The following is a 21123-nucleotide window of genomic DNA, read 5'->3' as shown; positions in this document are numbered from 1 at the left end:
TTGCCTCCAGCACACTGTTGTGGGTGCCAGGACACTGTTATGGGCTCCAGCACGCTGACGTGGGTTAAAGCATGCTGTTATGGGCTCCAGCAGAATGTTATAGCACACTGTTATGGGTCTCAGAACACTGTTACGTTTTCCAGCAGTTATGTGGCGTCCATTGCACAATGAACCGCTGTACTAACCAGTCACGCGCTTCTCTGTTAGCCCCGCCCACGTTATATTACCCGGAAGTACATGACACAACACGGGGCGGGGCGTCCTGACCCTGGGAAGGTTACTGCCGTTGGTTCTGCGCTGACTGCGTGCTTGTCTGTCTTCTGTGCTATGGACCCCGGCGCTGCGGGTAAGCCCTGCCCTCTGCGCCATAGTAGAGGAGTGCAGCTCCGCCTCGTGCGCCCCGTTATTATTATCCACATCTCCGGCTCCTGCACGGTGCATGGCTCACACATTACACAGTGCGTCCTGTCACAGCCGTCAGGGATGTGTATACTATCACGTGGGGCGCTGCTGTCACCGTCACACTGCAGCAGAAACAGCCCGTGTGACACTTTGGAGGGAGCGCTGCGTGTGAGGACATTGCTGGCGCAGGGCTGTGGTGTGGAGGTAGTGTGCGGCTCCGTCCTCCTGGCTGACATTGTATCTGGTCCAAACCTTACATCAGCTCCGGCATATTTCCTTTACTAATGAGATTTACCCTGTCATTCGGCTTGCGCCCCCTACTGGTGACATTGCCCCGCCGTTCGGCTCGTGCCCCCTGCTGGTGAGATTGCCCCGTCGTTCGGCTCGTGCCCCCTACTGGTGAGATTGCCCCGCCGTTCGGCTCGTGCCCCCTACTGGTGAGATTGCCCCGCCGTTCGGCTCGTGCCCCCTACTGGTGAGATTGCCCCGCCGTTCGGCTCGTGCCCCCTGCTGGTGAGATTGCCCCGCCGTTCGGCTCGTGCCCCCTGCTGGTGAGATTGCCCCGCCGTTCGGCTCGTGCCCCCTGCTGGTGAGATTGCCCCGCCGTTCGGCTCGTGCCCCCTGCTGGTGAGATTGCCCCGCCGTTCGGCTCGTGCCCCCTGCTGGTGAGATTGCCCCGCCGTTCGGCTCGTGCCCCCTGCTGGTGAGATTGCCCCGCCGTTCGGCTCGTGCCCCCTACTGGTGAGATTGCCCCGCCGTTCGGCTCGTGCCCCCTACTGGTGAGATTGCCCCGCCGTTCGGCTCGTGCCCCCTACTGGTGAGATTGCCCCGCCGTTCGGCTCGTGCCCCCTACTGGTGAGATTGCCCCGCCGTTCGGCTCGTGCCCCCTACTGGTGAGATTGCCCCGCCGTTCGGCTCGTGCCCCCTACTGGTGAGATTGCCCCGCCGTTCGGCTCGTGCCCCCTACTGGTGAGATTGCCCCGCCGTTCGGCTCGTGCCCCCTACTGGTGAGATTGCCCCGCCGTTCAGCTTCCCTGCACCGTATGACCAGATTGCACAGTAAGATAAATTGTGTGGGTTTTCTTTAATTGCCCCTGTGGAGGACTGCAGTGAAATTAATCACTTATGTCCATTCTTTCTGACAGATTGCAGCTGTATGTGGATATTTACAAATTCTGATAATACCTTCTTCTAGTAAAAAAAATAAAAACAAAAGGGTTAAAGCAGTATACTTACTGAGCCTCCCCGCAGCGGTAACCCTACTTTCTGGTCCGCTCATAAGTGCTCATACATACATAACTGCTTTCCCCGTCCATCGGCGGCTCTGACTGCGGGTAGACCATGCCCCCACCCTCTAACAGCACCCGTGATTGGTTGGAATCACAGGCGCTATCTGCGTGTTTACAGTGAATCATAAAATAAATTAAAGGTCCCCCCCCCTGTATATCGATACCAACACAGATAAAGCCACGACTACAGGGTGCAGCCCCCAGCCGTGGGCTTAGCTTAACTGTGTATCAAAAGAGGAACCGCATGTGGCTTTTTAAAGAAAAAAATAAACAAATATGAAAACAACTTGCGGTCCTCCTCATTTTGATACCCAGCCAGGATAAAGCTGGGGGCTGGTATTCTCAGCCTGGGGAGGCCCATGGTTATTGGGACCCCCAGGCTAAAAATAGCAGCCTACAACCACCCCGGAATTATCACACCCATTAGATGCAACAATCCTAATAACTAACCATGGGCCTCTCCAGGCTGAGAATACCAGCCTCAGCTGTCGGAGTTATCTTGGCTGGGTATCAAAATGAGGGGGACCGCTTGTCGTTTTTTATTATTATTATTTATTATTATTATTATTATTATTATTATTATTATTATTATTATATTATTAAAAAGCTGCACGTGGTTCCTCTTATTTTGATACACAGCCAAGATAAGGCCACGACTGGTGTCGGCAACCTGTAGCCATGGGTTTATCTGTGCTGGTATCTGTATACTGGGGGCGCCCTACACCATTTTTTTTCCATTCATTTATTTATTTTACACTCCATTATAAGCACGCAAACAGCACCTGTGATTCTTATCAATCACTGGCGCTGTTACAGAAGGTGGGGGCGTGGTCTACTGGCAACCAATCAGCTGCCTGTGGGTGGTGAAAGCAGTGACTATGTATGAGAACTGAACAGGAAGTAGCGTTACAGCCGCATGAGAGGCTCGGTAAGTATAATATAAAAAATGGTAATACCATTTTTATAGCACGTTTTCTGGTCCCCATAGACTTATATGGGGTTTGGCATCCAAGCAGATGTTCAAGTCCATCCCGAACCAGACTTTTTTTTATTAATTTAAGTCCGCCAGACCCAAACATCTGTGGGTTCACTCATCACTACTTGTAATGAATCTGGAGATTAACTTAATTAAAGAGAACCTGTTAGCAGGATTTAACACTATAGAGTAAATACCCGGCCATCATGGCACTGTGATGTTGATTTAAATGGGTACCTGCAGTGAAGGAATGCGGTCTGTGGTTGCTGAATAATCTTCCTCTAAAGTGTTAATGATGACATCATCATCCGTGCATCGAGGTGGGACTTCGGGTAGGGTCGTGTTCTTCTCTACCCCTCCACCTGCCTCCTCTATTTCTTCTACATGTCCACTCATTATTCTGTGACCTGCCTCCTTTCTGTAATCCCGTGCCTCCACTATGATTGCAGTGGGCAGTGCTTGCACAATGTGATTCTGCAGGTCTTGAAGAAAATGGCTCCAGATGTGTCACATGCACAGACTCAGATTTCAGCTCAATGACCTTTTCATTAAGCTGAAATCTCAATCTGCACATGCGCCGCATATGGCACCATTTTATTGAAGACTGTGTGCAGTGTCATGCTGCAGCCTGTCTTCAGTAAAATGGCGCTGGATGCGGTGCCTGCACAGATTGAGATTTCAGCTTAATAATGGTGATCGTGTAACCGGGGACTGGAAAAACTGACCTGGATCATAATCACCCAGATCTCAGCTACCTTCGGCAGCTGAAACCCTGGAAATTTTCTGACGCTGGGGAGCGCTATACCCTTTTTTCCTGAGCGACATTAACCCCTTCAGCCCCGGGGCACTTTCCATTTTTGCGTTTTTGTTTTTTGCTCCCCTTCTTCCGAGAGCCGTAACTTTTTTATTTTTCCATCAATCTTGCCATATGAGGGCTTGTTTTTTGCGGGACAAGTTGTACTTTTAAATGAAACCATAAGTTTTACCATATGGTGTACTGGAAAACAGCAAAAAAATTCCAAGTGTGGAAAAACTGCAAAAAAAAGTGTGATGGCACAATAGTTTTTGGGATGTTTTATTCACAGTGTTCACTATATGGTAAAACTGATGTGTGGGTATGATGCCTGAGGTCGGTGCTAGTTTGTAGACACCAAACATGTATAGGTTTACTTGTATCTAAGGGGTTAAAAAAAAATCACAAGTTTGTCCAATAAAAGTGGCGCATGTTTTGCGCCATTTTCCGAAACACGTAGCATTCTCATTTTTTGGGATCTATGGCTCAGTGACGGCTTATTTTTTGCGTCACGAGCTGTCGTTTCTAATGGTATCATTTTTGCGCAGATGCTACGTTTTGATCGCCTGTTATTGCATTTTGCGTAAAACTTGCGGCGACCAAAAAAACGTAATTTTGGCGTTTGGAATTTTTTACCGCTATGCCGTTTACCAATCAGATTAATTGATTTAATATTTTGATAGATCGGGCATTTCTGAACGCGGCGATACCAAATATGTGTATATTTATTTATTTTTTAACTTTTTAATTTTCAATGGGGGGAAAGGGGGGTGATTTGACCTTTTTAGTTTTTTTTTTTTTTTTAAAAACTTTTTTTTTTTTTATTTTACTAGTCCCCCTAGGGGGCTATAGCGATCAGCAATCAGATCGCTCTTATCTATCTGCTGATCACAGCTATACAGCTGTAAACAGCAGATTCAGTCACTTTCTGTTTCCCTCTGCTCGCGGCCGAGGGAAAACGAAAGTGAAACTTCATAGCTGCAGGCGTCATCACATGACCCTGTGCTACGATGGCAACCACCGAAAGTCACGTAATCACGCACGTGACTTCCGGTGTGGGCAGCGGTAAGTAAAAAACATGGCTGCGCGCATATAGATCTTGCTGCCAGACTTTGGCAGCGAGATTCAAGGGGTTAATGGCCGCGGGTGGAAGCGATTCCACCCGCGGCTAGCAGGCACACATGTCAGCTGTTGAAAACAGCTGATATGTGTGCCAACCGCCGCTGCCTGCCCGTGGCAGAGGGCGGGGCTTAACGGGACACGCTCCATGACGGATATATCCGTCCATGGTCGTGAAGGGGTTAAAAAGTGACGCTGAGGAATAAGACTATGTGCGCACTAGAAAGTGCCTTTTTCTTAAGAAAAACCGGACCCTTTGAAAGAATCCCGCACCCGCGGTAAAAACCGCACCCGCGTTTTCTGCAAATTGGTCCCCGTGTTTTTTTGCATTATCTATGGCAAAAACTGCAGGTACCTGCATAAAAGAAGTGACATGCACATTAATTCCGCAGCGGAAAATCCGCAGGTAAAGTCATGGATATAAAAAAACGCAGTGTGCGCACAGCATTTTTTCAAACCCATAGGATTTTCTGGAAAATGACTGCAGCAATATTAGACACATTTTCTGCAGCAATTCCACGACAAATCCGCAGCGTGCACACAGGGTCTAAGGCCTCTTAACTGCTACTGTTAAGACTTATCGACGGTTGTTAGGGGTTAACTATCCTGTGTTTACCTTTTAGAGTTTAGTATCCTCTGAAACTATTTACGTTTTATGGTATGTCCTCTACAACAGGGGTCCCTAACTCCAGTCCTCAAGGGCCACCAACAGTGCATGTTTTCAGGGTTTCCTTAGTATTGCACAGGTGATAATTTAATCACCTGCACAGGTGATCATTCCAACACCCATGCAATGCTAAGGAAATCCTAAAAACATGCACTGTTGGTGGCCCTTGAGGACTGGAGTTGGGGAACTCTGCTTTACAACAACATTAATAAGAATGTTAAAAAGAGGGTCCAATGCTGACCCCTGTGGTACCACACTCTCAGCTTCGTCCTAATCTGTGTTCCATTACTCATCACCCTCTGTTTCCTGTCACTATTCCTATCCCATTAGGCTTGCTGCTCATGAGGATCATACTCGTTGACCTTCTTAGGATGTTAAGAATTCTGTTCATTACTTGTGCTTGAAAACAAGGAAAAAAGTCTTTTGACATCTTTAGGTTTTAAGGTTACGTAATCAGCATTTTAAGCTTTTCCAATCAACACGTTTTATTGGAAAAACCTTAACTTTCACGAGCAGGACTTTTCAAGCGTGTAAGCAATAAATATGTTGTGTAGAGGGGGTATTCATACTTGCATGAGGGGTTGTGCTGACTCCACACCTTATGCAAATGAATGGATCTGGGTCACCTTGTAAAGAAACCACGATAGACTCAGTTTTGCTTGTGTTACATATGTGTTAATTAATCATCATTATCTGCTGTATCTATTACCTGTAATATTTCTCTTTTCATGACTTTTTGAGCTAATGGTTAGTTTGTGATCCTCTAAGGACCAGTTAAAATATCTTACATGGATTTTGTGCATGGCGATAATGTGACTAATAACCCTTATTTATATAAGTCCATCTTTTAAGAAAGCATGATGACTTCACAGACAAAAAAAATGAAAGCCTAACTCTGCTTCCGACACTGAGGGGCAGAATAAGTACATGCTGGAAAATGGGAAGTGTAAAGTGTGCCGTATCCACCAATGTGATGCTTGAATATATCAAGTGCCACTGAAACCAACCTTTTTGTTTTCATCTAAGAACAACTAATGTGCCTGAATTTTCCACGGAGCATTGCCAATAAGACTTTATACACAGCTGGTCTTTTTAAAGGGGTGGCCTCATGTTGTCCTCAGGACAAACATTGATAGTTTGGAACAGCGGCATAGTTGTGTCGCTGCTTGAACCGAAGGGCAGTTGCACTGAATCTGGCCTGATTGAGTGACCCAGCCACCTTCAGAGCAGAGTTTATAAGCTCTAAAGCAAAGAGATTGTAAGTGCTGTGCTCCTTGCCTAAGAGACCAGCTACCACTGCAGCGGTGGCCGGTAACATAGGCAACAGGATGTGTATATATTTTTCTTTGTCGCTCCATTGGGAGACCCAGACAATTGGGTGTATAGCTTCTGCCTCCGGAGGCCACACAAAGTTATTACACCTTAAAAAGTGTAACCCCTCCCCTCTGCTATACACCCTCCCGTGCATCACGGGCCCATCAGTTTTATGCTTTGTGTTGAAGGAGGCACACATTCACGCAAGCTCCACATTTTAGTCAGCAGCAGCTGCTGACTTTATCGGATGGAAGAAAAGAGGGCCCCTCACAGGGCCCCCGGCATGCTCCCTTCTCACCCCACTTTGGTCGGCGGTGCTGTTAAGGTTGAGGTACCCATTGCGGGTACAAAGGCTGGAGCCACATGCCGTTTTCCTTCCCCATCCCTTAGGGGCTCTGGGAGAAGTGGGATCCTAGCCGGTCACCAGGCACTGGGACCGGGCTCCCTCCGCAGCCCCTGTGGGAACCTGACGGACAGGAGACTGGATGTCATCAGGGACAGGCCCTGCTTCTCTGAGGTACTCTGTGTCCCCTTGGGGACGGCGCATAGAGCGCCTGTGGATCGGACACTGCAGCAGCTGCGCTGTGTTTGGGGCCGCCGGGACTACCGCGCCGACCGTGCCTGTTTGCCGGCCGCGCTTATAACTCGAGTCCCCGGCTTTTGCGGCCTAGTACCGCATATTCCCGCCCCCGGGCCTGCCAGTCAGGGGCAAGGGCGGGACGCTAGACTGAACGTCAGCGGTGAGGGCTGGAGCATACTTAGTATCCTCCTCCCCCCTCACTGAGCACCGTGGGGCACCAGATTCCCGCACTTTCTAAGGCACGCCCACGGCTCCCTCCTCCTCACAGAACGCTGGCAGCCATTATTATCATCGCTGCTGCCGGAGGAGAACTTCAATAACTCTGGGAGGCCCAGGCAGGGAATCTGGTGGACACACAACCGCTGAGCGCGGTCGGTAAGCCGCACCTATTACAGGTGCTGGCCCCCCTGGGTGCCGCAGTGTATATATATATATCCATATTGGGTATACATTTGCTCTGCTCGGCTGCAGTATTTACTTAGCTATATACCCTCTCTGTTTGCTAAGAGGAGATAACAGCATGTCGTCTGCAAAAAGCAAGGGTGCCAAGGCACAGGCTTATTTTGCAACTTGTACCTCTTGTGCGGCTATGTTACCTGCAGGTTCCACCTACCCTCATTGTGTGCAATGCTCGGCCTCGGTGACACTCACTCAGCCGGAGCCTCAGGCACTGGTGGGACCCTCGGCTCAGGTAGAACCACCGGCTGTTACTGCCCAGGTGGCAGGGACAGAGTTTGCAGTGTTGGCTGAGAAACTTTCTGACTCCCTTTCACAATCCATGGCTCAGTCTATGGACAAATGGTCTGCTAAGATACTTGAAGCTTTGCAGTCCAGACCGGTGACACAGGCCCCGGGCACTGTTGAATCATTGACCCCAGGCCCCCCTCGGTTAGAGCAGCAAACTGCTCCTGAGGTGACACATAGGTCCCACGGGGAGGACTCCGACTCGGACTGTAGTCACAGACCGTCTAAGCGGGCTCGCTGGGGACCTTCATCCACTTCATCACGCTGCTCAGGGTCTCAGCATGAGGACTCTCTGGAGGATGAGGCGGACGTTGCAGCTCAGGCCTCTGATCCGGACGGTGCTCTCAATCTTGATACACCTGAAGGAGACGCCATTGTAAATGACCTTATAGCGTCCATTAACCAGGTGCTAGAACTTCCTCCTCCAACTCCACCTGTTGAGGAGTCAGCTTCACAACAGGAGAAACACCAGTTTAGGTTTCCCAAACGTACAAGGAGTGCTTTTTTCGATCACTCTAACTTCAGGGATGCTGTCCGGAAGCACAGAGCATATCCGGATAAGCGCTTTACTAAGCGCCTTAATGACACACGTTACCCCTTCCCACCTGATGTAGTTAAGGGTTGAGCTCAGTGTCCCAAGGTGGATCCTCCAGTCTCTAGGCTGGCGGCTAGATCCGTGGTATCAGTGGCAGATGGCTCATCACTCAAAGATGCCACTGACAGGCAAATAGAGCTCCTGATGAAATCCATCTATGAAGCCATAGGTGCGTCTTTTGCTCCAGCATTTGCAGCCGTGTGGGCACTCCAAGCTATCTCAGCTTGTTTGTCTGAGATTAAGGCGGTCACACGCACCGCTACTCCGCAGGTCGTGTCTTTGACTTCTCAGGCGTCGGCTTTTTCGTCCTACGCCATGAACGCGGTCCTCGACTCGGTGAGCCGTACAGCGGTAGCATCCGCCAATTCGGTGGCAGTCCGCAGGGCCATGTGGCTACGCGAATGGAAGGCAGACTCTGCTTCCAAGAAGTTCTTAACCGGTTTGCCATTTTCCGGCGACCGCTTGTTTGGCGAGCAATTGGACGAAATTATCAAGCAATCCAAGGGAAAGGACTCGTCCTTACCCCAGTCTAAACCGAACAGACCTCAGCAGCGAAAGATTCAATCGAGGTTTCGGTCCTTTCGGCCCTCAGCCAGGTCCCAATCCTCCACGTCCAACAGGTCACAGAAGGGCCAGAGCAACTCTTCGGCATGGCGGTCTAAGTCACGTCCTAAAAAGACCGCCGGAGGAGCCGCCCCCAAGGCGGCCTCCTCATGACTTTCGGTCTCCACAAACCGCATCCTCGGTCGGTGGCAGGCTCTTCCGCTTTTGCGACGCCTGGTGGCCACATGTCCAAGACCGATGGGTGAGAGACATTCTGTCTCACGGTTACAGGATAGAGCTCAGTTCTCGTCCTCCGACTCGTTTCTTCAGAACATCTCCGCCCCCCGAGCGAGCCGATGCACTTTTTCAGGCGGTAAACACTCTGAAGGCAGAAGGAGTGGTGATTCCCGTTCCACCTCAGGAACATGGTCACGGATTCTACTCCAACTTGTTCGTGGTGCCAAAAAAGGACGGATCATTCCGTCCCGTTCTAGACCTCAAGCTGCTCAACAAGCATGTGAGCACCAGAAGGTTTCGGATGGAATCTCTCCGCTCAGTCATCGCCTCGATGTCACAAGGAGACTTCCTAGCATCAGTCGACATCAAAGATGCTTATCTCCATGTGCCAATCGTTCCCGAGCATCACCGCTTCCTGCGTTTCGCCATCGGGGACGAACACCTTCAGTTCGTGGCACTGCCTTTCGGCCTGGCGACAGCCCCACGGGTCTTCACCAAGGTCATGACAGCAGTGGTGGCGGTCCTACACTCTCAGGGCCACTCGGTGATCCCTTACTTAGATGATCTTCTAGTCAAGGCACCCTCCAGGGTGGCATGCCAACACAGCCTGACCGTCACTCTGGAGACTCTCCAGAGGTTCGGGTGGATCATCAATTTCCCAAAGTCAAATTTGACACCGACCCAATCGCTGACTTACCTCGGGATGGAGTTTCATACCCTTTCAGCGATAGTGAAGCTCCCGCTGGACAAACAGCGTTCACTACAGACAGGGGTACAATCTCTTCTTCGGGGTCAGTCACACCCCTTGAGGCGCCTCATGCACTTCCTAGGGAAGATGGTGGCAGCAATGGAGGCAGTTCCTTTTGCGCAGTTTCATCTGCGTCCACTTCAATGGGATATCCTCCGCAAATGGGACAAGAAGCTGACGTCCCTAGACAGGAACGTTTCGCTGTCACGGACAGCCAAGACCTCTCTTCAGTGGTGGCTTCTTCCCACTTCCTTGTCAAAAGGAAAATCCTTCTTGCCTCCATCCTGGGCTGTGGTCACGACGGACGCGAGTCTGTCAGCGTGGGGAGCGGTCTTCCTCCACCACAGGGCTCAGGGAACCTGGACTCCGACAGAGTCCTCCCTTCAGATCAACGTTCTGGAGATAAGGGCAGTGTATCTGGCCCTAAAGGCGTTCCAGCGGTGGCTGGAGGGACGGCAGATCAGAATACAGTCGGACAACGCCACGGCGGTTGCGTACATCAACCACCAGGGCGGCACTCGCAGTCTTCAAGCCTTCCGAGAAGTTCAGCGGATTCTGCTGTGGGCGGAAGCCACAGCCTCCACCATCTCCGCAGTTCACATCCCGGGCGTAGAAAACTGGGAAGCAGATTTTCTCAGTCGCCAGGGCATGGATGCAGGGGAATGGTCTCTTCACCCGGACGTGTTTCGGGAGATCTGTTGCCGCTGGGGAATGCCGGACGTCGATCTAATGGCGTCTCGGCACAACAACAAAGTCCCGGCATTCATGGCTCGGTCCAAGGATCGCAGAGCTCTGGCGGCAGACGTGTTAGTTCAGGACTGGTCGCAGTTTCAACTGCCTTATGTATTTCCCCCTCTGGCACTGCTGCCCAGAGTATTACGCAAGATCAGGTCCGACTGCAGTCGCGCCATCCTCGTCGCTCCAGACTGGCCGAGGAGATCGTGGTACCCGGATCTGTGGCACCTCACGGTGGGTCAACCGCGGGCACTCCCAGACCGACCAGACTTGCTGTCTCAAGGGCCATTTTTCCATCTGAATTCCGCGGCCCTCAACCTGACTGTGTGGCCATTGAGTCCTGGCTCTTAGCGTCATCAGGGTTATCTCAAGATGTCATTGCCACCATGAGACAGGCCAGGAAACCAACGTCTGCCAAGATCTACCACAGGACTTGGAGGATCTTCTTATCCTGGTGCTCTGATCAGGGTTTCACTCCCTGGCCGTTTGCCTTGCCCACTTTTCTTTCTTTCCTTCAATCCGGATTGGACAAGGGCTTGTCTCTCGGCTCTCTCAAGGGACAAGTATCGGCGCTTTCCGTGTTTTTTCAAAAGCGTCTAGCCAGGCTTCCGCAGGTCCGTACGTTCCTGCAGGGAGTTTGCCACATAGTCCCACCTTACAAGCGTCCGCTAGAACCCTGGGATCTTAACAGAGTGCTGACGGCTCTCCAGAAGCCACCTTTCGAGCCGATGCGGGATGTCTCTCTAGCTCGCCTTTCGCAGAAGGTGGCCTTCCTAGTGGCAGTCACATCACTTCGGAGAGTGTCTGAGCTAGCAGCGCTGTCATGCAAAGCCCCCTTCCTGGTGTTTCACCAGGATAAGGTGGTTCTGCGTCCGGTCCCGGAATTTCTCCCTAAGGTGGTATCCCCGTTTCATCTCATTCAGGATATCGCCTTACCTTCTTTTTGCCCTCATCCAGTTCACCAATGTGAAAAGGATTTGCACTTGTTAGATCTTGTGAGAGCTCTCAGGCTCTACATTTCACGCACGGCGCCCTTGCGCCGTTCTGATGCGCTCTTTGTCCTTGTCGCTGGACAGCGTAAGGGGTCGCAAGCTTCCAAGTCAACCTTGGCTAGGTGGATCAAGGAACCGATTCTTGAAGCCTACCGTTCGTCTGGGCTTCCGATTCCTTCAGGGCTGAAAGCCCATTCTACCAGAGCTGTAGGTGCGTCCTGGGCATTGCGGCACCAGGCTACGGCTCAGCAGGTGTGTCAGGCAGCTACCTGGTCGAGTCTGCACACTTTTACAAAACACTATCAGGTGCATGCCTATGCTTCGGCAGACGCCAGCCTAGGTAGGCAAGTCCTTCAGGCGGCAGTGGCCCACCTGTAAGAAGGGACCATTGTTTCGGCTCTTTTTTATCGAGGTATTCTTTTACCCACCCAGGGATTGCTTTTGGACATCCCAATTGTCTGGGTCTCCCAATGGAGCGACAAAGAAGAAGGGAATTTTGTTTACTTACCGTAAATTCCTTTTCTTCTAGCTCCTATTGGGAGACCCAGCTCCCGCCCCTGTTCCCTTCGGGCTGTTGTTCTTTTGTGTACACATGTTGTTCATGTTCAATTGTTCTTTGGTTCATGGTTTCAGTTCTCCGAATATCCTTCGGATTGAATTTACCTTAGACCAATTTATAAGTTTCCTCCTTCCTGCTTTGGCACCAAAACTGATGGGCCCGTGATGCACGGGAGGGTGTATAGCAGAGGGGAGGGGTTACACTTTTTAAGGTGTAATAACTTTGTGTGGCCTCCGGAGGCAGAAGCTATACACCCAATTGTCTGGGTCTCCCAATAGGAGCTAGAAGAAAAGGAATTTACGGTAAGTAAACAAAATTCCCTTCTTTTTTTTTATTTTTTTTATTCCTTTGACACTACATCTGAAAATGTGATAAACCCAGTGAAAGCCATTCAGAGACTGCGACTGGCTCTCCCCGGAGTGCTTGCTCACATCATATAGGAGATAAGAGCTGTTACTGATGAGATTCTATGATGGGAGGAGCTACAGGCAGAGCTCCGCCCCCACCTCACTCTCCTATCTACATAGAATCTCATCAGCACCAACTGCCATCTCCTAGCTCAGTAATGGGAAAGTCTTCACTGAACACAAATTTTACCTCAGAATTGAGAAATTTAATAATAACTGATCAATTCTGGCAGAGAAGTACATTACAATTATTTTCATGTGTACTATTGATTTATTAAAGAAAAATTAAATCGTCCTTAACCAACAAAGGACATACCGGTACGTCATATTTTCCAGTGACTTACCGCAAATGGACGTATTGGTACGTCCTGCAGGAGAATACCTGTGTCAAAAGGCACGGTGATCAGGCGAAGATGGCTGCCTTTACCGACAGCTTATACTGCAGGATTTTTTACTAACATAATTCCAATTCGTGTAAGTTAGTTGCGGATTCTCAGTAATTGTTTTTGACATTCGCTGTGTTTGTTGTGTGTGTGATATATTTTCTTTTTTTTTTCTATATTCTTTTTTCCTTTTTTTTCTCCTTTTTTTTTCTTCTCTTTTAATCCAATAAAGTTTATACTACCCAAATAAAGTTTACAGCAAACACATCTGAATAAACCTTTTACACAATACATGTGAAAGCGCACGCACACACACCTCCCCCTCCCCCTTTAAAAACTATTAAATGTCCTGCTCTTCCCAAAGAGTATATTTTGCTGAGGAGATGTACGCTGTCCTTGCCTCCGACACTAATAATTAGGAAGAGGATCCCACCTTCCTCTGCTTTTCCTCCTCCTCTAGTGATAATGAACACCCACACAGATGCCTCAGAACAGCAAATGAGACTGCGCCCACCATTAGCGACCCCCTGTGGACCTCTCCTGAAAATTATGAGCCTCAGATTCCTGACTTTATGGCCCAATTAGAATTCCAATTTGAAAAAGTCCATTTCTGTGAGGCTGGCAGTACCAAAGTCTTCTGTGAGGAGTTTGTAAATCCAATGATGGTCCAGATATATTTTTATGCCCAACAGTTTTGTTCCCAAAACCCCACGGCATCTCATGCTAATTTGACCCATGTTCATGCGGTAGAAATGATGACGTTTTGGGGCCTCATTCTTCATATAGGTATAGTGAAGAAGCCAGAAGTTCGGCAATATTGGAGTGTTGATATTTTATATAACACTCCAGTATTACACATGACTTTGACCTGGACACGCTTCAAGACAATTCTCAAGTTTTAGCATAATTATATTACGCAGTGTCCACCCCAATACAACACTAACTTTGACCAACTTTTCTAAGTTAAGTTGTACATTAATCACTTCAGCAACAAATTTGCTGAGGTATACATTCCATAAAGGGAAACTGTGTGGATTAGTCCCTAATACACTTCAAGGAGAGGCTGAAATTCCTCCAATACATGCCCGGTAAGAGGGCCAGGTGCGGTGTTAAACTATTCAAGCTGTGCGACAGTACCTCAGGGTACACCCTCAGGTTTAGAGTTTATGAAGGGAGGGATACCTGGATTGAACCCCCTGAATGCCCTCTGTCCTGGGAGTGAATGGGAAAATAATGTGGCACTTGGTGCACCCAATGCTGGATAAGGGTTATCACCTGTATGTAGATAACTATATCCGTATCCCTCTTTTCAAAGCACACTGCCCAGATTTACCACGGCATGTGGTGCTGTGTTCAAAAATCAGAAGGCCTCCATAGGGCGCTAATTTAACAGCTGCTCAGAAAGGGTGAGAGCACAGCCCAATGTAGCGGCAACATGCTTGTCAAGGACAAGAGGGTTGACCACAATACATGAAGATTGCAGAACCCCCCCACTGTTATTTGAGGCACCTGTACACAGATTCTTAAAATAATTTGTGTCCTGGGGTACAATAAGCACATGGAGAAAGTTGATCCCTCTGATCAAATTCTCCAGCCATACAGTACCATGCATAAAACAAAAGTGTGGTACAAGGAGCTGACAGTGCACATCCTACAGATGGCAATGTACAATGGTTACATGCTGTCACAATGTGCAGGCAAGACCAGCACACTCCTTCAGTTTCGGGAGGTAGTGATCAATGTCCTAATGTTTGTATGGAGCGAGGGTGTTACAGAAGGTGGATAAGGGTACTTTCACACATCCGGATTTTTGCTCTGCGGCACAATACGGCGTTCTGCAGAAAAACCGCAACCGGCTTTTGTAACGCCGATTGCGGTTTTTTTTGCATTGACTTACATTAGTGCCGCATTGTGCCGTAGGGGCTTGCGTTCGGTCCGGTTTTTGCCGCATGCGGCAGATTTAGCCGATGCGGCGGCCGGATCGAACGTACCCTGCAACGTTTTTTGCTCCGGCAAAAAACACCGCATCGCGCCGCATCCGGCCGCTGTGGCGCATTTTTCAATGCATCCCTATGGAGGCCGGATGCGGCGCGATGCGGAAAAAAACCGCATCCGGTCGCCGCATGCGGTATTTTCCACTGCGCATGCTCAGTAGCATGCCGCAACCGGAAAAAACCGGACCGGCCGCATGTAAAAACTGATGCAAAGGATGCGGTGTTTTCACCGCATCCGTTGCATAGTTTTCACAGCCGGATTGAGCCGCAGGGCTCAAACCGGATGTGTGAAAGTAGCCTAAGAAAGGATGCCACTTGGTAATGCGACCCCTGCCTGGAGAAACCTGGCCTGTATATAAAAGAATGCTTCAAAGTCTACCACACGTCCATGGTCTACTAAATGTATTTCTACACAACTCGCATATGCCAACCTGATGTACTCTGCATTGCAGAATGTCCAAACCTTTGCATCACCCATTTTCCTTTTGTTAATTTTAAAATGGAAAAGATGATTTTACTTTTTATTTTTTTTGCCTAAAATCTAAAATGAAATTTGTCCTCTTTAACTTTATACCTTTTATAGATAATTTCATCTTCAATTTGCTTAACTATTGACAATAACAGTAATTTTGACCAGGGGAGCCCAAACTTCTACACGCCACGTACACAACTTAAATATGCCAACCTGATGCACTCTGCACAACTCGAATACGCCAACACATAAAATTCACATAACCGGGAAACACCAGATCAGTTCCAATGTGGGGTCACCTGTGAGAGGTTTCTGCTGTTTAGGGCTCTCTAAAAGTGACATGACGCTCGCAGACCATTCCATTAAAGTCTGTGTTCCAAAATGTCATTCCTTTCTTTTAGAGCCTGGCAGTGTGACCAAACAGTAGTTTTCCACCACATATTCCCCTGCGTACGCATGAGAAATTGCACAACAAATTTAAGGTTCATTTTCTTCTGCTATCTTTGTGGAAATGAAAAAAAAAATGGGGCTAAACTATTGTAGAGAAAATCTGTTTTTTTTTCACAGCATAACGTTATAAAATTATGTGAAGCATCTGGGGGTTCAACGTGTTCACCATGCATCTAAATAAATTTCTTGGAGTCTAGTTTCCATAATGGGGCCACTTGTAGGGGGTTCCCTTTAGGCACATCAACGTGACATGGTGTTCTGTTCACTATAGATTCCAGACAATTTTGCTTTCTAAAATTCAAATGTACTCCTACTTTTCCGAGCCCTGCTGTGCGCCAATTCAGTAGTTTTCCACCACATTTGGGGTATCTGCGTACTCAGGAGAAAGTGTACTAACAAGAAAATGTATAATGCATTTTCTCTTGTTAACATTTCTAAAAATTAAAAATTTAAAGGAGTTGTCCGACATAAACTCAAACATTTTTGATAAGCTAATCTGTGCTGTATTGTCATATAAAACACCCCTACATTATTTCTTGTTTTCTAACTTTTGTTCCTTTTGAATTCACCCTTTATTCTCTGCAGCTCCTTGTTTACATTCAGCTCCAGCAAACTGACCATTTCCTGTGCCAAACCTCAGTCAGAGCTGGCACCGCCCGGCCTCAGTGTCCAGCCTCGCCTCCTGCACACACATTCCCTGTCAGTATTCAGCCTCAGCACTGACCTGTTATCACTACAGCGTTGCAAATAACAGCCCCACATCCGGCTCTGCGCCGCATACGCACATCCGGCTCTGCGCCGCATGCGCACATCCGGCTCTGCGCCGCACACGCACACATACAGCTCTGCGCCGCACACGCACACATACGGCTCTGCACCGCACACATACGGCTCTGCACCGCACACATATGGCTCTGCACCGCACACACATGGCTCTGCACCGCACACACATGGCTCTGCACCGCACACATATGGCTCTGCACAGCACACGCACACATATGGCTCTGCACCGCATACGCACAAACCTATAGCTCTGCACCTACACCCCCACCCCCACCCCCATCCCCATCCCCGTAGGGAACACATGTAGGGAGTACATACTCACCCGTCCTCTGTCCCCGCCGCTCCTGCACGTTCGCGCGCTGTCTGGTCTGGCCATATCAGCACAGTAGTGACATCACCGCTGTGCTGAAGAGAGCACAGACAGCGGGGCAGTGATGAGAAGCTGCGCTGCGCTGCTTCTCATCAGCACTTTCAAATGTACCAGCATCTGTGATCTGCGATGCCGGTACATTTGAATGTGCGATCCTGAGCAGGGGCCCAGTGCTGGCGGTGACACCACGGCAGCCGCCGCCAGGCCCCTCCCCCAGGTCACGGACCCCACAGCAGTGCAGGGGGATGTTGCGGGGAGAGTAAGAGGTGCGGAGGAATGTGTGGGAGGGTGCAGGGAAGGGGGGCGGGGCTCATCGCACCGTAGCCGCCCAACAGGGAGGCGACATACTGTTCCAGATTTGCATGTCAACATGGCCCTGCCCATGTTGACATGAAATGACCGGAAGCAGCAAAATCGCAGCAGGAGCGGTCACATGACCACTCTGAGCCTGGGGAGAGGGGCTGACAGCAGGGCAGGTAAGTGGTCTCTATCTACTTACCTGCCCCAATGTAGCCCAATAGGGAAATAAAAAAAAAAGTCAAAAGAAGCCGGATAACCCCTTTAAGGCTAAAGCAACATATTTTTTGGGAAAAGTATTTTTTCTCCTTTCACATTGCTTTAGTGTCTGTGATGCATCTAAATGGTTAATAAATGTATTGAATAGTTTTCAGCAGTTTGAGGGCTGCAGTTTTTTGAATGGTGTCACTTTTGGGTATTTTCTGTCATTTAGGCCTCTTAAAGTCTGTGATCTCTAAAAAATTGGTCTTGTAAATTTTGTTGAAAAATGAGAAATTGCTGTTAAACTTTTAACCCTTCTAACCTCCTAACAAAAATATTGTTTAAAAATTGGTGCTGATGTAAAGTAGCCATGTGGTAAATGTTATTTGTTATCTATTTTGTGTGACATAACTATTTCATGGGTATAAAGATGGAATGTTTGCAAATTTTTGCCAAAATTCTGATATTTTTACAAACAAACATAAAAAATGTTACCTAAATTTACCACTAACATGAAATCAAATATATTACGAACCCCCCCCCCCACTTTTCTATAAGTTGAAGCATTACAGCATTATTACCACATAAAGTGACATTGGTCAGAATTGTAAAATTTGGCTCTGCAAAGAAGGTGAAAACAGGCTTTGGCGGTAAGCGATTAAAGTGCAGACTCTCAGCTTTAATTTGAGGGTATTCACATCCTAATTGTAGTAAGGGTTTAGGAGTTACAGCTCTTTAATATCTCTTTAATATGCAGCTGACTTTCAAGGGTCCAAAAGTAATTGGACAGTTACCTGAAAAGTTATTTCATGGGCTACTGTTCCCTTGTTAATCCATTACCCTTTAAGCTGGTAAAAGGTCTAGAGCTGATTCCAGGTGTGGCATTTTACATTTGCATGCTGTTGCTGTAAACACACAATGTGCAGTCAAAGGAGCCCTCAATAGAAGAGAAACAGACAATCATTACACTAAGAAAAAAAAATCCATTAGAGATAGCAGAAATGTTAGGAGTGGCCAAGTAAATCAACTGGTACATTCTGCAAAAAAAAAAAGTGCACTGGTAACCCACTTACACACAGAGAAACTGGAGTCCTTTAAACAAAATTTAGCATTGAGAAGGCAGAGAAAATTTTTAAATAGAAAAACTACCTTTTTGCTTCTCTCCCTGCACGTAAAGGGAATCTGTTACCAAGTTTTTGCTACCTCATCTGAGAGTAGCATAATGTAGGCAAACAGACCCTGAATCCAACAATGTATCACTTAGTTTACTGGGTACAGTCGTTTTGTTTTTTGAATTTAGCATGTAGTAGAGCTGAGAAAGCTGCCTCCTCCCACACCTGGCTCTTTCTGTACTTTTGTCTATAGACCATGAGCTGCTTATCACAGGAGGGGGTGTGTCGGACTTGCTTATGTTACTCCAGCAATGATAAGCTCTAGAAGCTAAAACAATCATTGCAAATAAGTAACAGCACCGAGTTGATAAGAGACACATCACTGAAATTTGTGTTTTAACCCCTACAGCATGCTGTCTTTAGATTAATTAGCTAAAAGCTGTTGACAGATTCCCTACCCACAGCCTTCCTTTGTAAGCACCAGCTGTTAGTGTTTTAATAAAGTAGTGACTGTGTATCCTAGATGGCCAGCCATTGCTCCGGCACAGCTTACTTCCTGGAAGTTTTCTCCTGCATTCCCAAGCTTCTTGGTGACTGAACAGCTTGTCGTCACCACTCTCATTACTCAGGCTAGGTTCACATTTCCATTGTTTTAAATCCGTCAGGTCCGTCAGCAACGGATCAGTCGTTTTTTAGATGTCAACTGGCGCAACGGATGTGATTTTTCACAGGATTCCTTTCACATGAATCCTGTGAAAAAACTGATCCGTCGCGTCCGTTACATCCGCTGTGCGTCCGTTTTTTGACGGATCAGTCATGATCTGTTTGTGTTTAGGACAGCCCAGTGGGTGTGCCAAACATGCTGGGCATGCTCAGTAGAGCATGACGGATTCCGTCGTAAGACGGATTACGATGGAATCCAGCACCATAGACATACATTACAAGCTTGACGGATGGCGACGGATTCCTGCGCAGTGCGTTAATTTTGACGGCCCGAAAAACGTTACATTCTGCGTTGTTCCCGCCCGGCGGTCAGTCCAAAAATGACTGACCGCGGCGCAGCGGATGCAACGCAAGGTCATCAGTCGCAATCTGCCACTAACACAAATCTATGGGACACAACGGAATCCGCTAAACAGATTGTGTTGTTTACCATAGCCGCAAATTGGGACTGCTACATTTTAATGGAAATGTGAACCTAGCCTTAGATCCTATTCAGGTTTGAGCTGCTGTGTCCAATCACGGCGCTGAACTGCTCTATTCTTCATGCTGCCGTGCCCACTACATCATGGAAAAACGGGACAGAGCTAAAAATCCAATTTTCAATTGTCAGGAAATCAGAATCGTTCCAACCTCCAATGGTAATCTAATTCTATATGTCGTCCAGCCCTAATGGGACCTTATGGTTACATTAAATTTAAGCTAATTAAATTAGTCCATCTTTTAATATTTACCAGTGCAGAAACTTGTCTTATTCCACATTCTGACCCCCTTCCTCCCCTCTGTTTGCCTACTCTTTGATGATGATGCCCTTCTGTATCGGACAGGACCACTGTGCTGCTCAGAATAACTGTTACTGACCACAGCCATAGTGTCTATTAGACGTATAGGCCTTGTGGTCACTGATACAGGAAGTTTTTACTAGCGGAGTAGAGAAGGCATCAGTATAAGCAGAAAGCAGGGACGGAGTGCAGGAGCTTGTTTATTGTTATCAGATTGTTTTATGTGGAGAAAGATTTTTAATGTGGTCACGGTTGACCACTAATTTACAGTTTATTATTGATATGCTACAGATCCAGACTTATAGCTCAACTTAGAGACCAGAGCTGCAATCATAATTCTGCTAGCTTTGGACACAATCTCTGTACATGCTCTTTTGGTGTATCATAGGAAGTTTTTTACACTAGCTACTATAGAATAATCTGTTTGTCAGTCTCTATAATGCCAACAAGCTCTTTGATTTCCACTGGCAACCTGCAAATGTTTGGAATACATCTCTGTGCCACTATACGGACTGCAACTGCTATCACTGTGTGCAAATAATGGCTTTCACCTTCTAGGAAAGATAAGCCATGCTGCTCTAACTGCTTGAAGGAAGGGCAAAGTCATTATGTTACTAAGGTCCTGTTCACATTGCATTTCTGCAGTATATTCTGGAGTTCTATCTGAATCCTGCTAAAAACATGAAGCAGATGAGCCCCGATGGCGTCGTTGGCTGCTGGAGTTCAAGTGAACTGTGTTTTTGTTTTTTTTGTCCACCACTTGGTACACACACAGAAATGTAGCAGACTATGTGCGTCTCCGAAATGACGGCCATGTTCTGTAAAAGCACAAACTTAGTTAACCTGAGCTCCGTTCGTG

At 47.9% G+C, this 21123-nt stretch overlaps 1 protein-coding gene across 3 annotated transcripts in view; it reads left to right on the top strand.

Annotated features, from left to right (window-relative positions):
• Nucleotides 1–244: 244 nt before the first annotated feature.
• The window catches only part of CMC1 (C-X9-C motif containing 1), an 81438-nt gene continuing 60559 nt past the window's right edge, over nt 245–21123 (top strand). For 2 of the 3 annotated variants that reach the window (XM_075316649.1, XM_075316650.1), the window contains exon 1: nt 245–346. In XM_075316649.1, the coding sequence (XP_075172764.1) occupies nt 328–346 (19 nt within the window). In that variant the 5' untranslated portion in view covers nt 245–327. Of the gene's footprint in view, nt 347–505; nt 607–21123 lie in introns of those variants that run through there. The other variant, XM_075316651.1, reaches the window with a different exon arrangement.

This window comes from Anomaloglossus baeobatrachus, chromosome 6 (assembly GCF_048569485.1).
Source record: "Anomaloglossus baeobatrachus isolate aAnoBae1 chromosome 6, aAnoBae1.hap1, whole genome shotgun sequence".
NCBI lineage: Eukaryota > Metazoa > Chordata > Amphibia > Anura > Aromobatidae > Anomaloglossus > Anomaloglossus baeobatrachus.
Note: the sequence above shows the minus strand (reverse complement) of the source record. Positions and strands in the feature narration are given on the sequence as shown.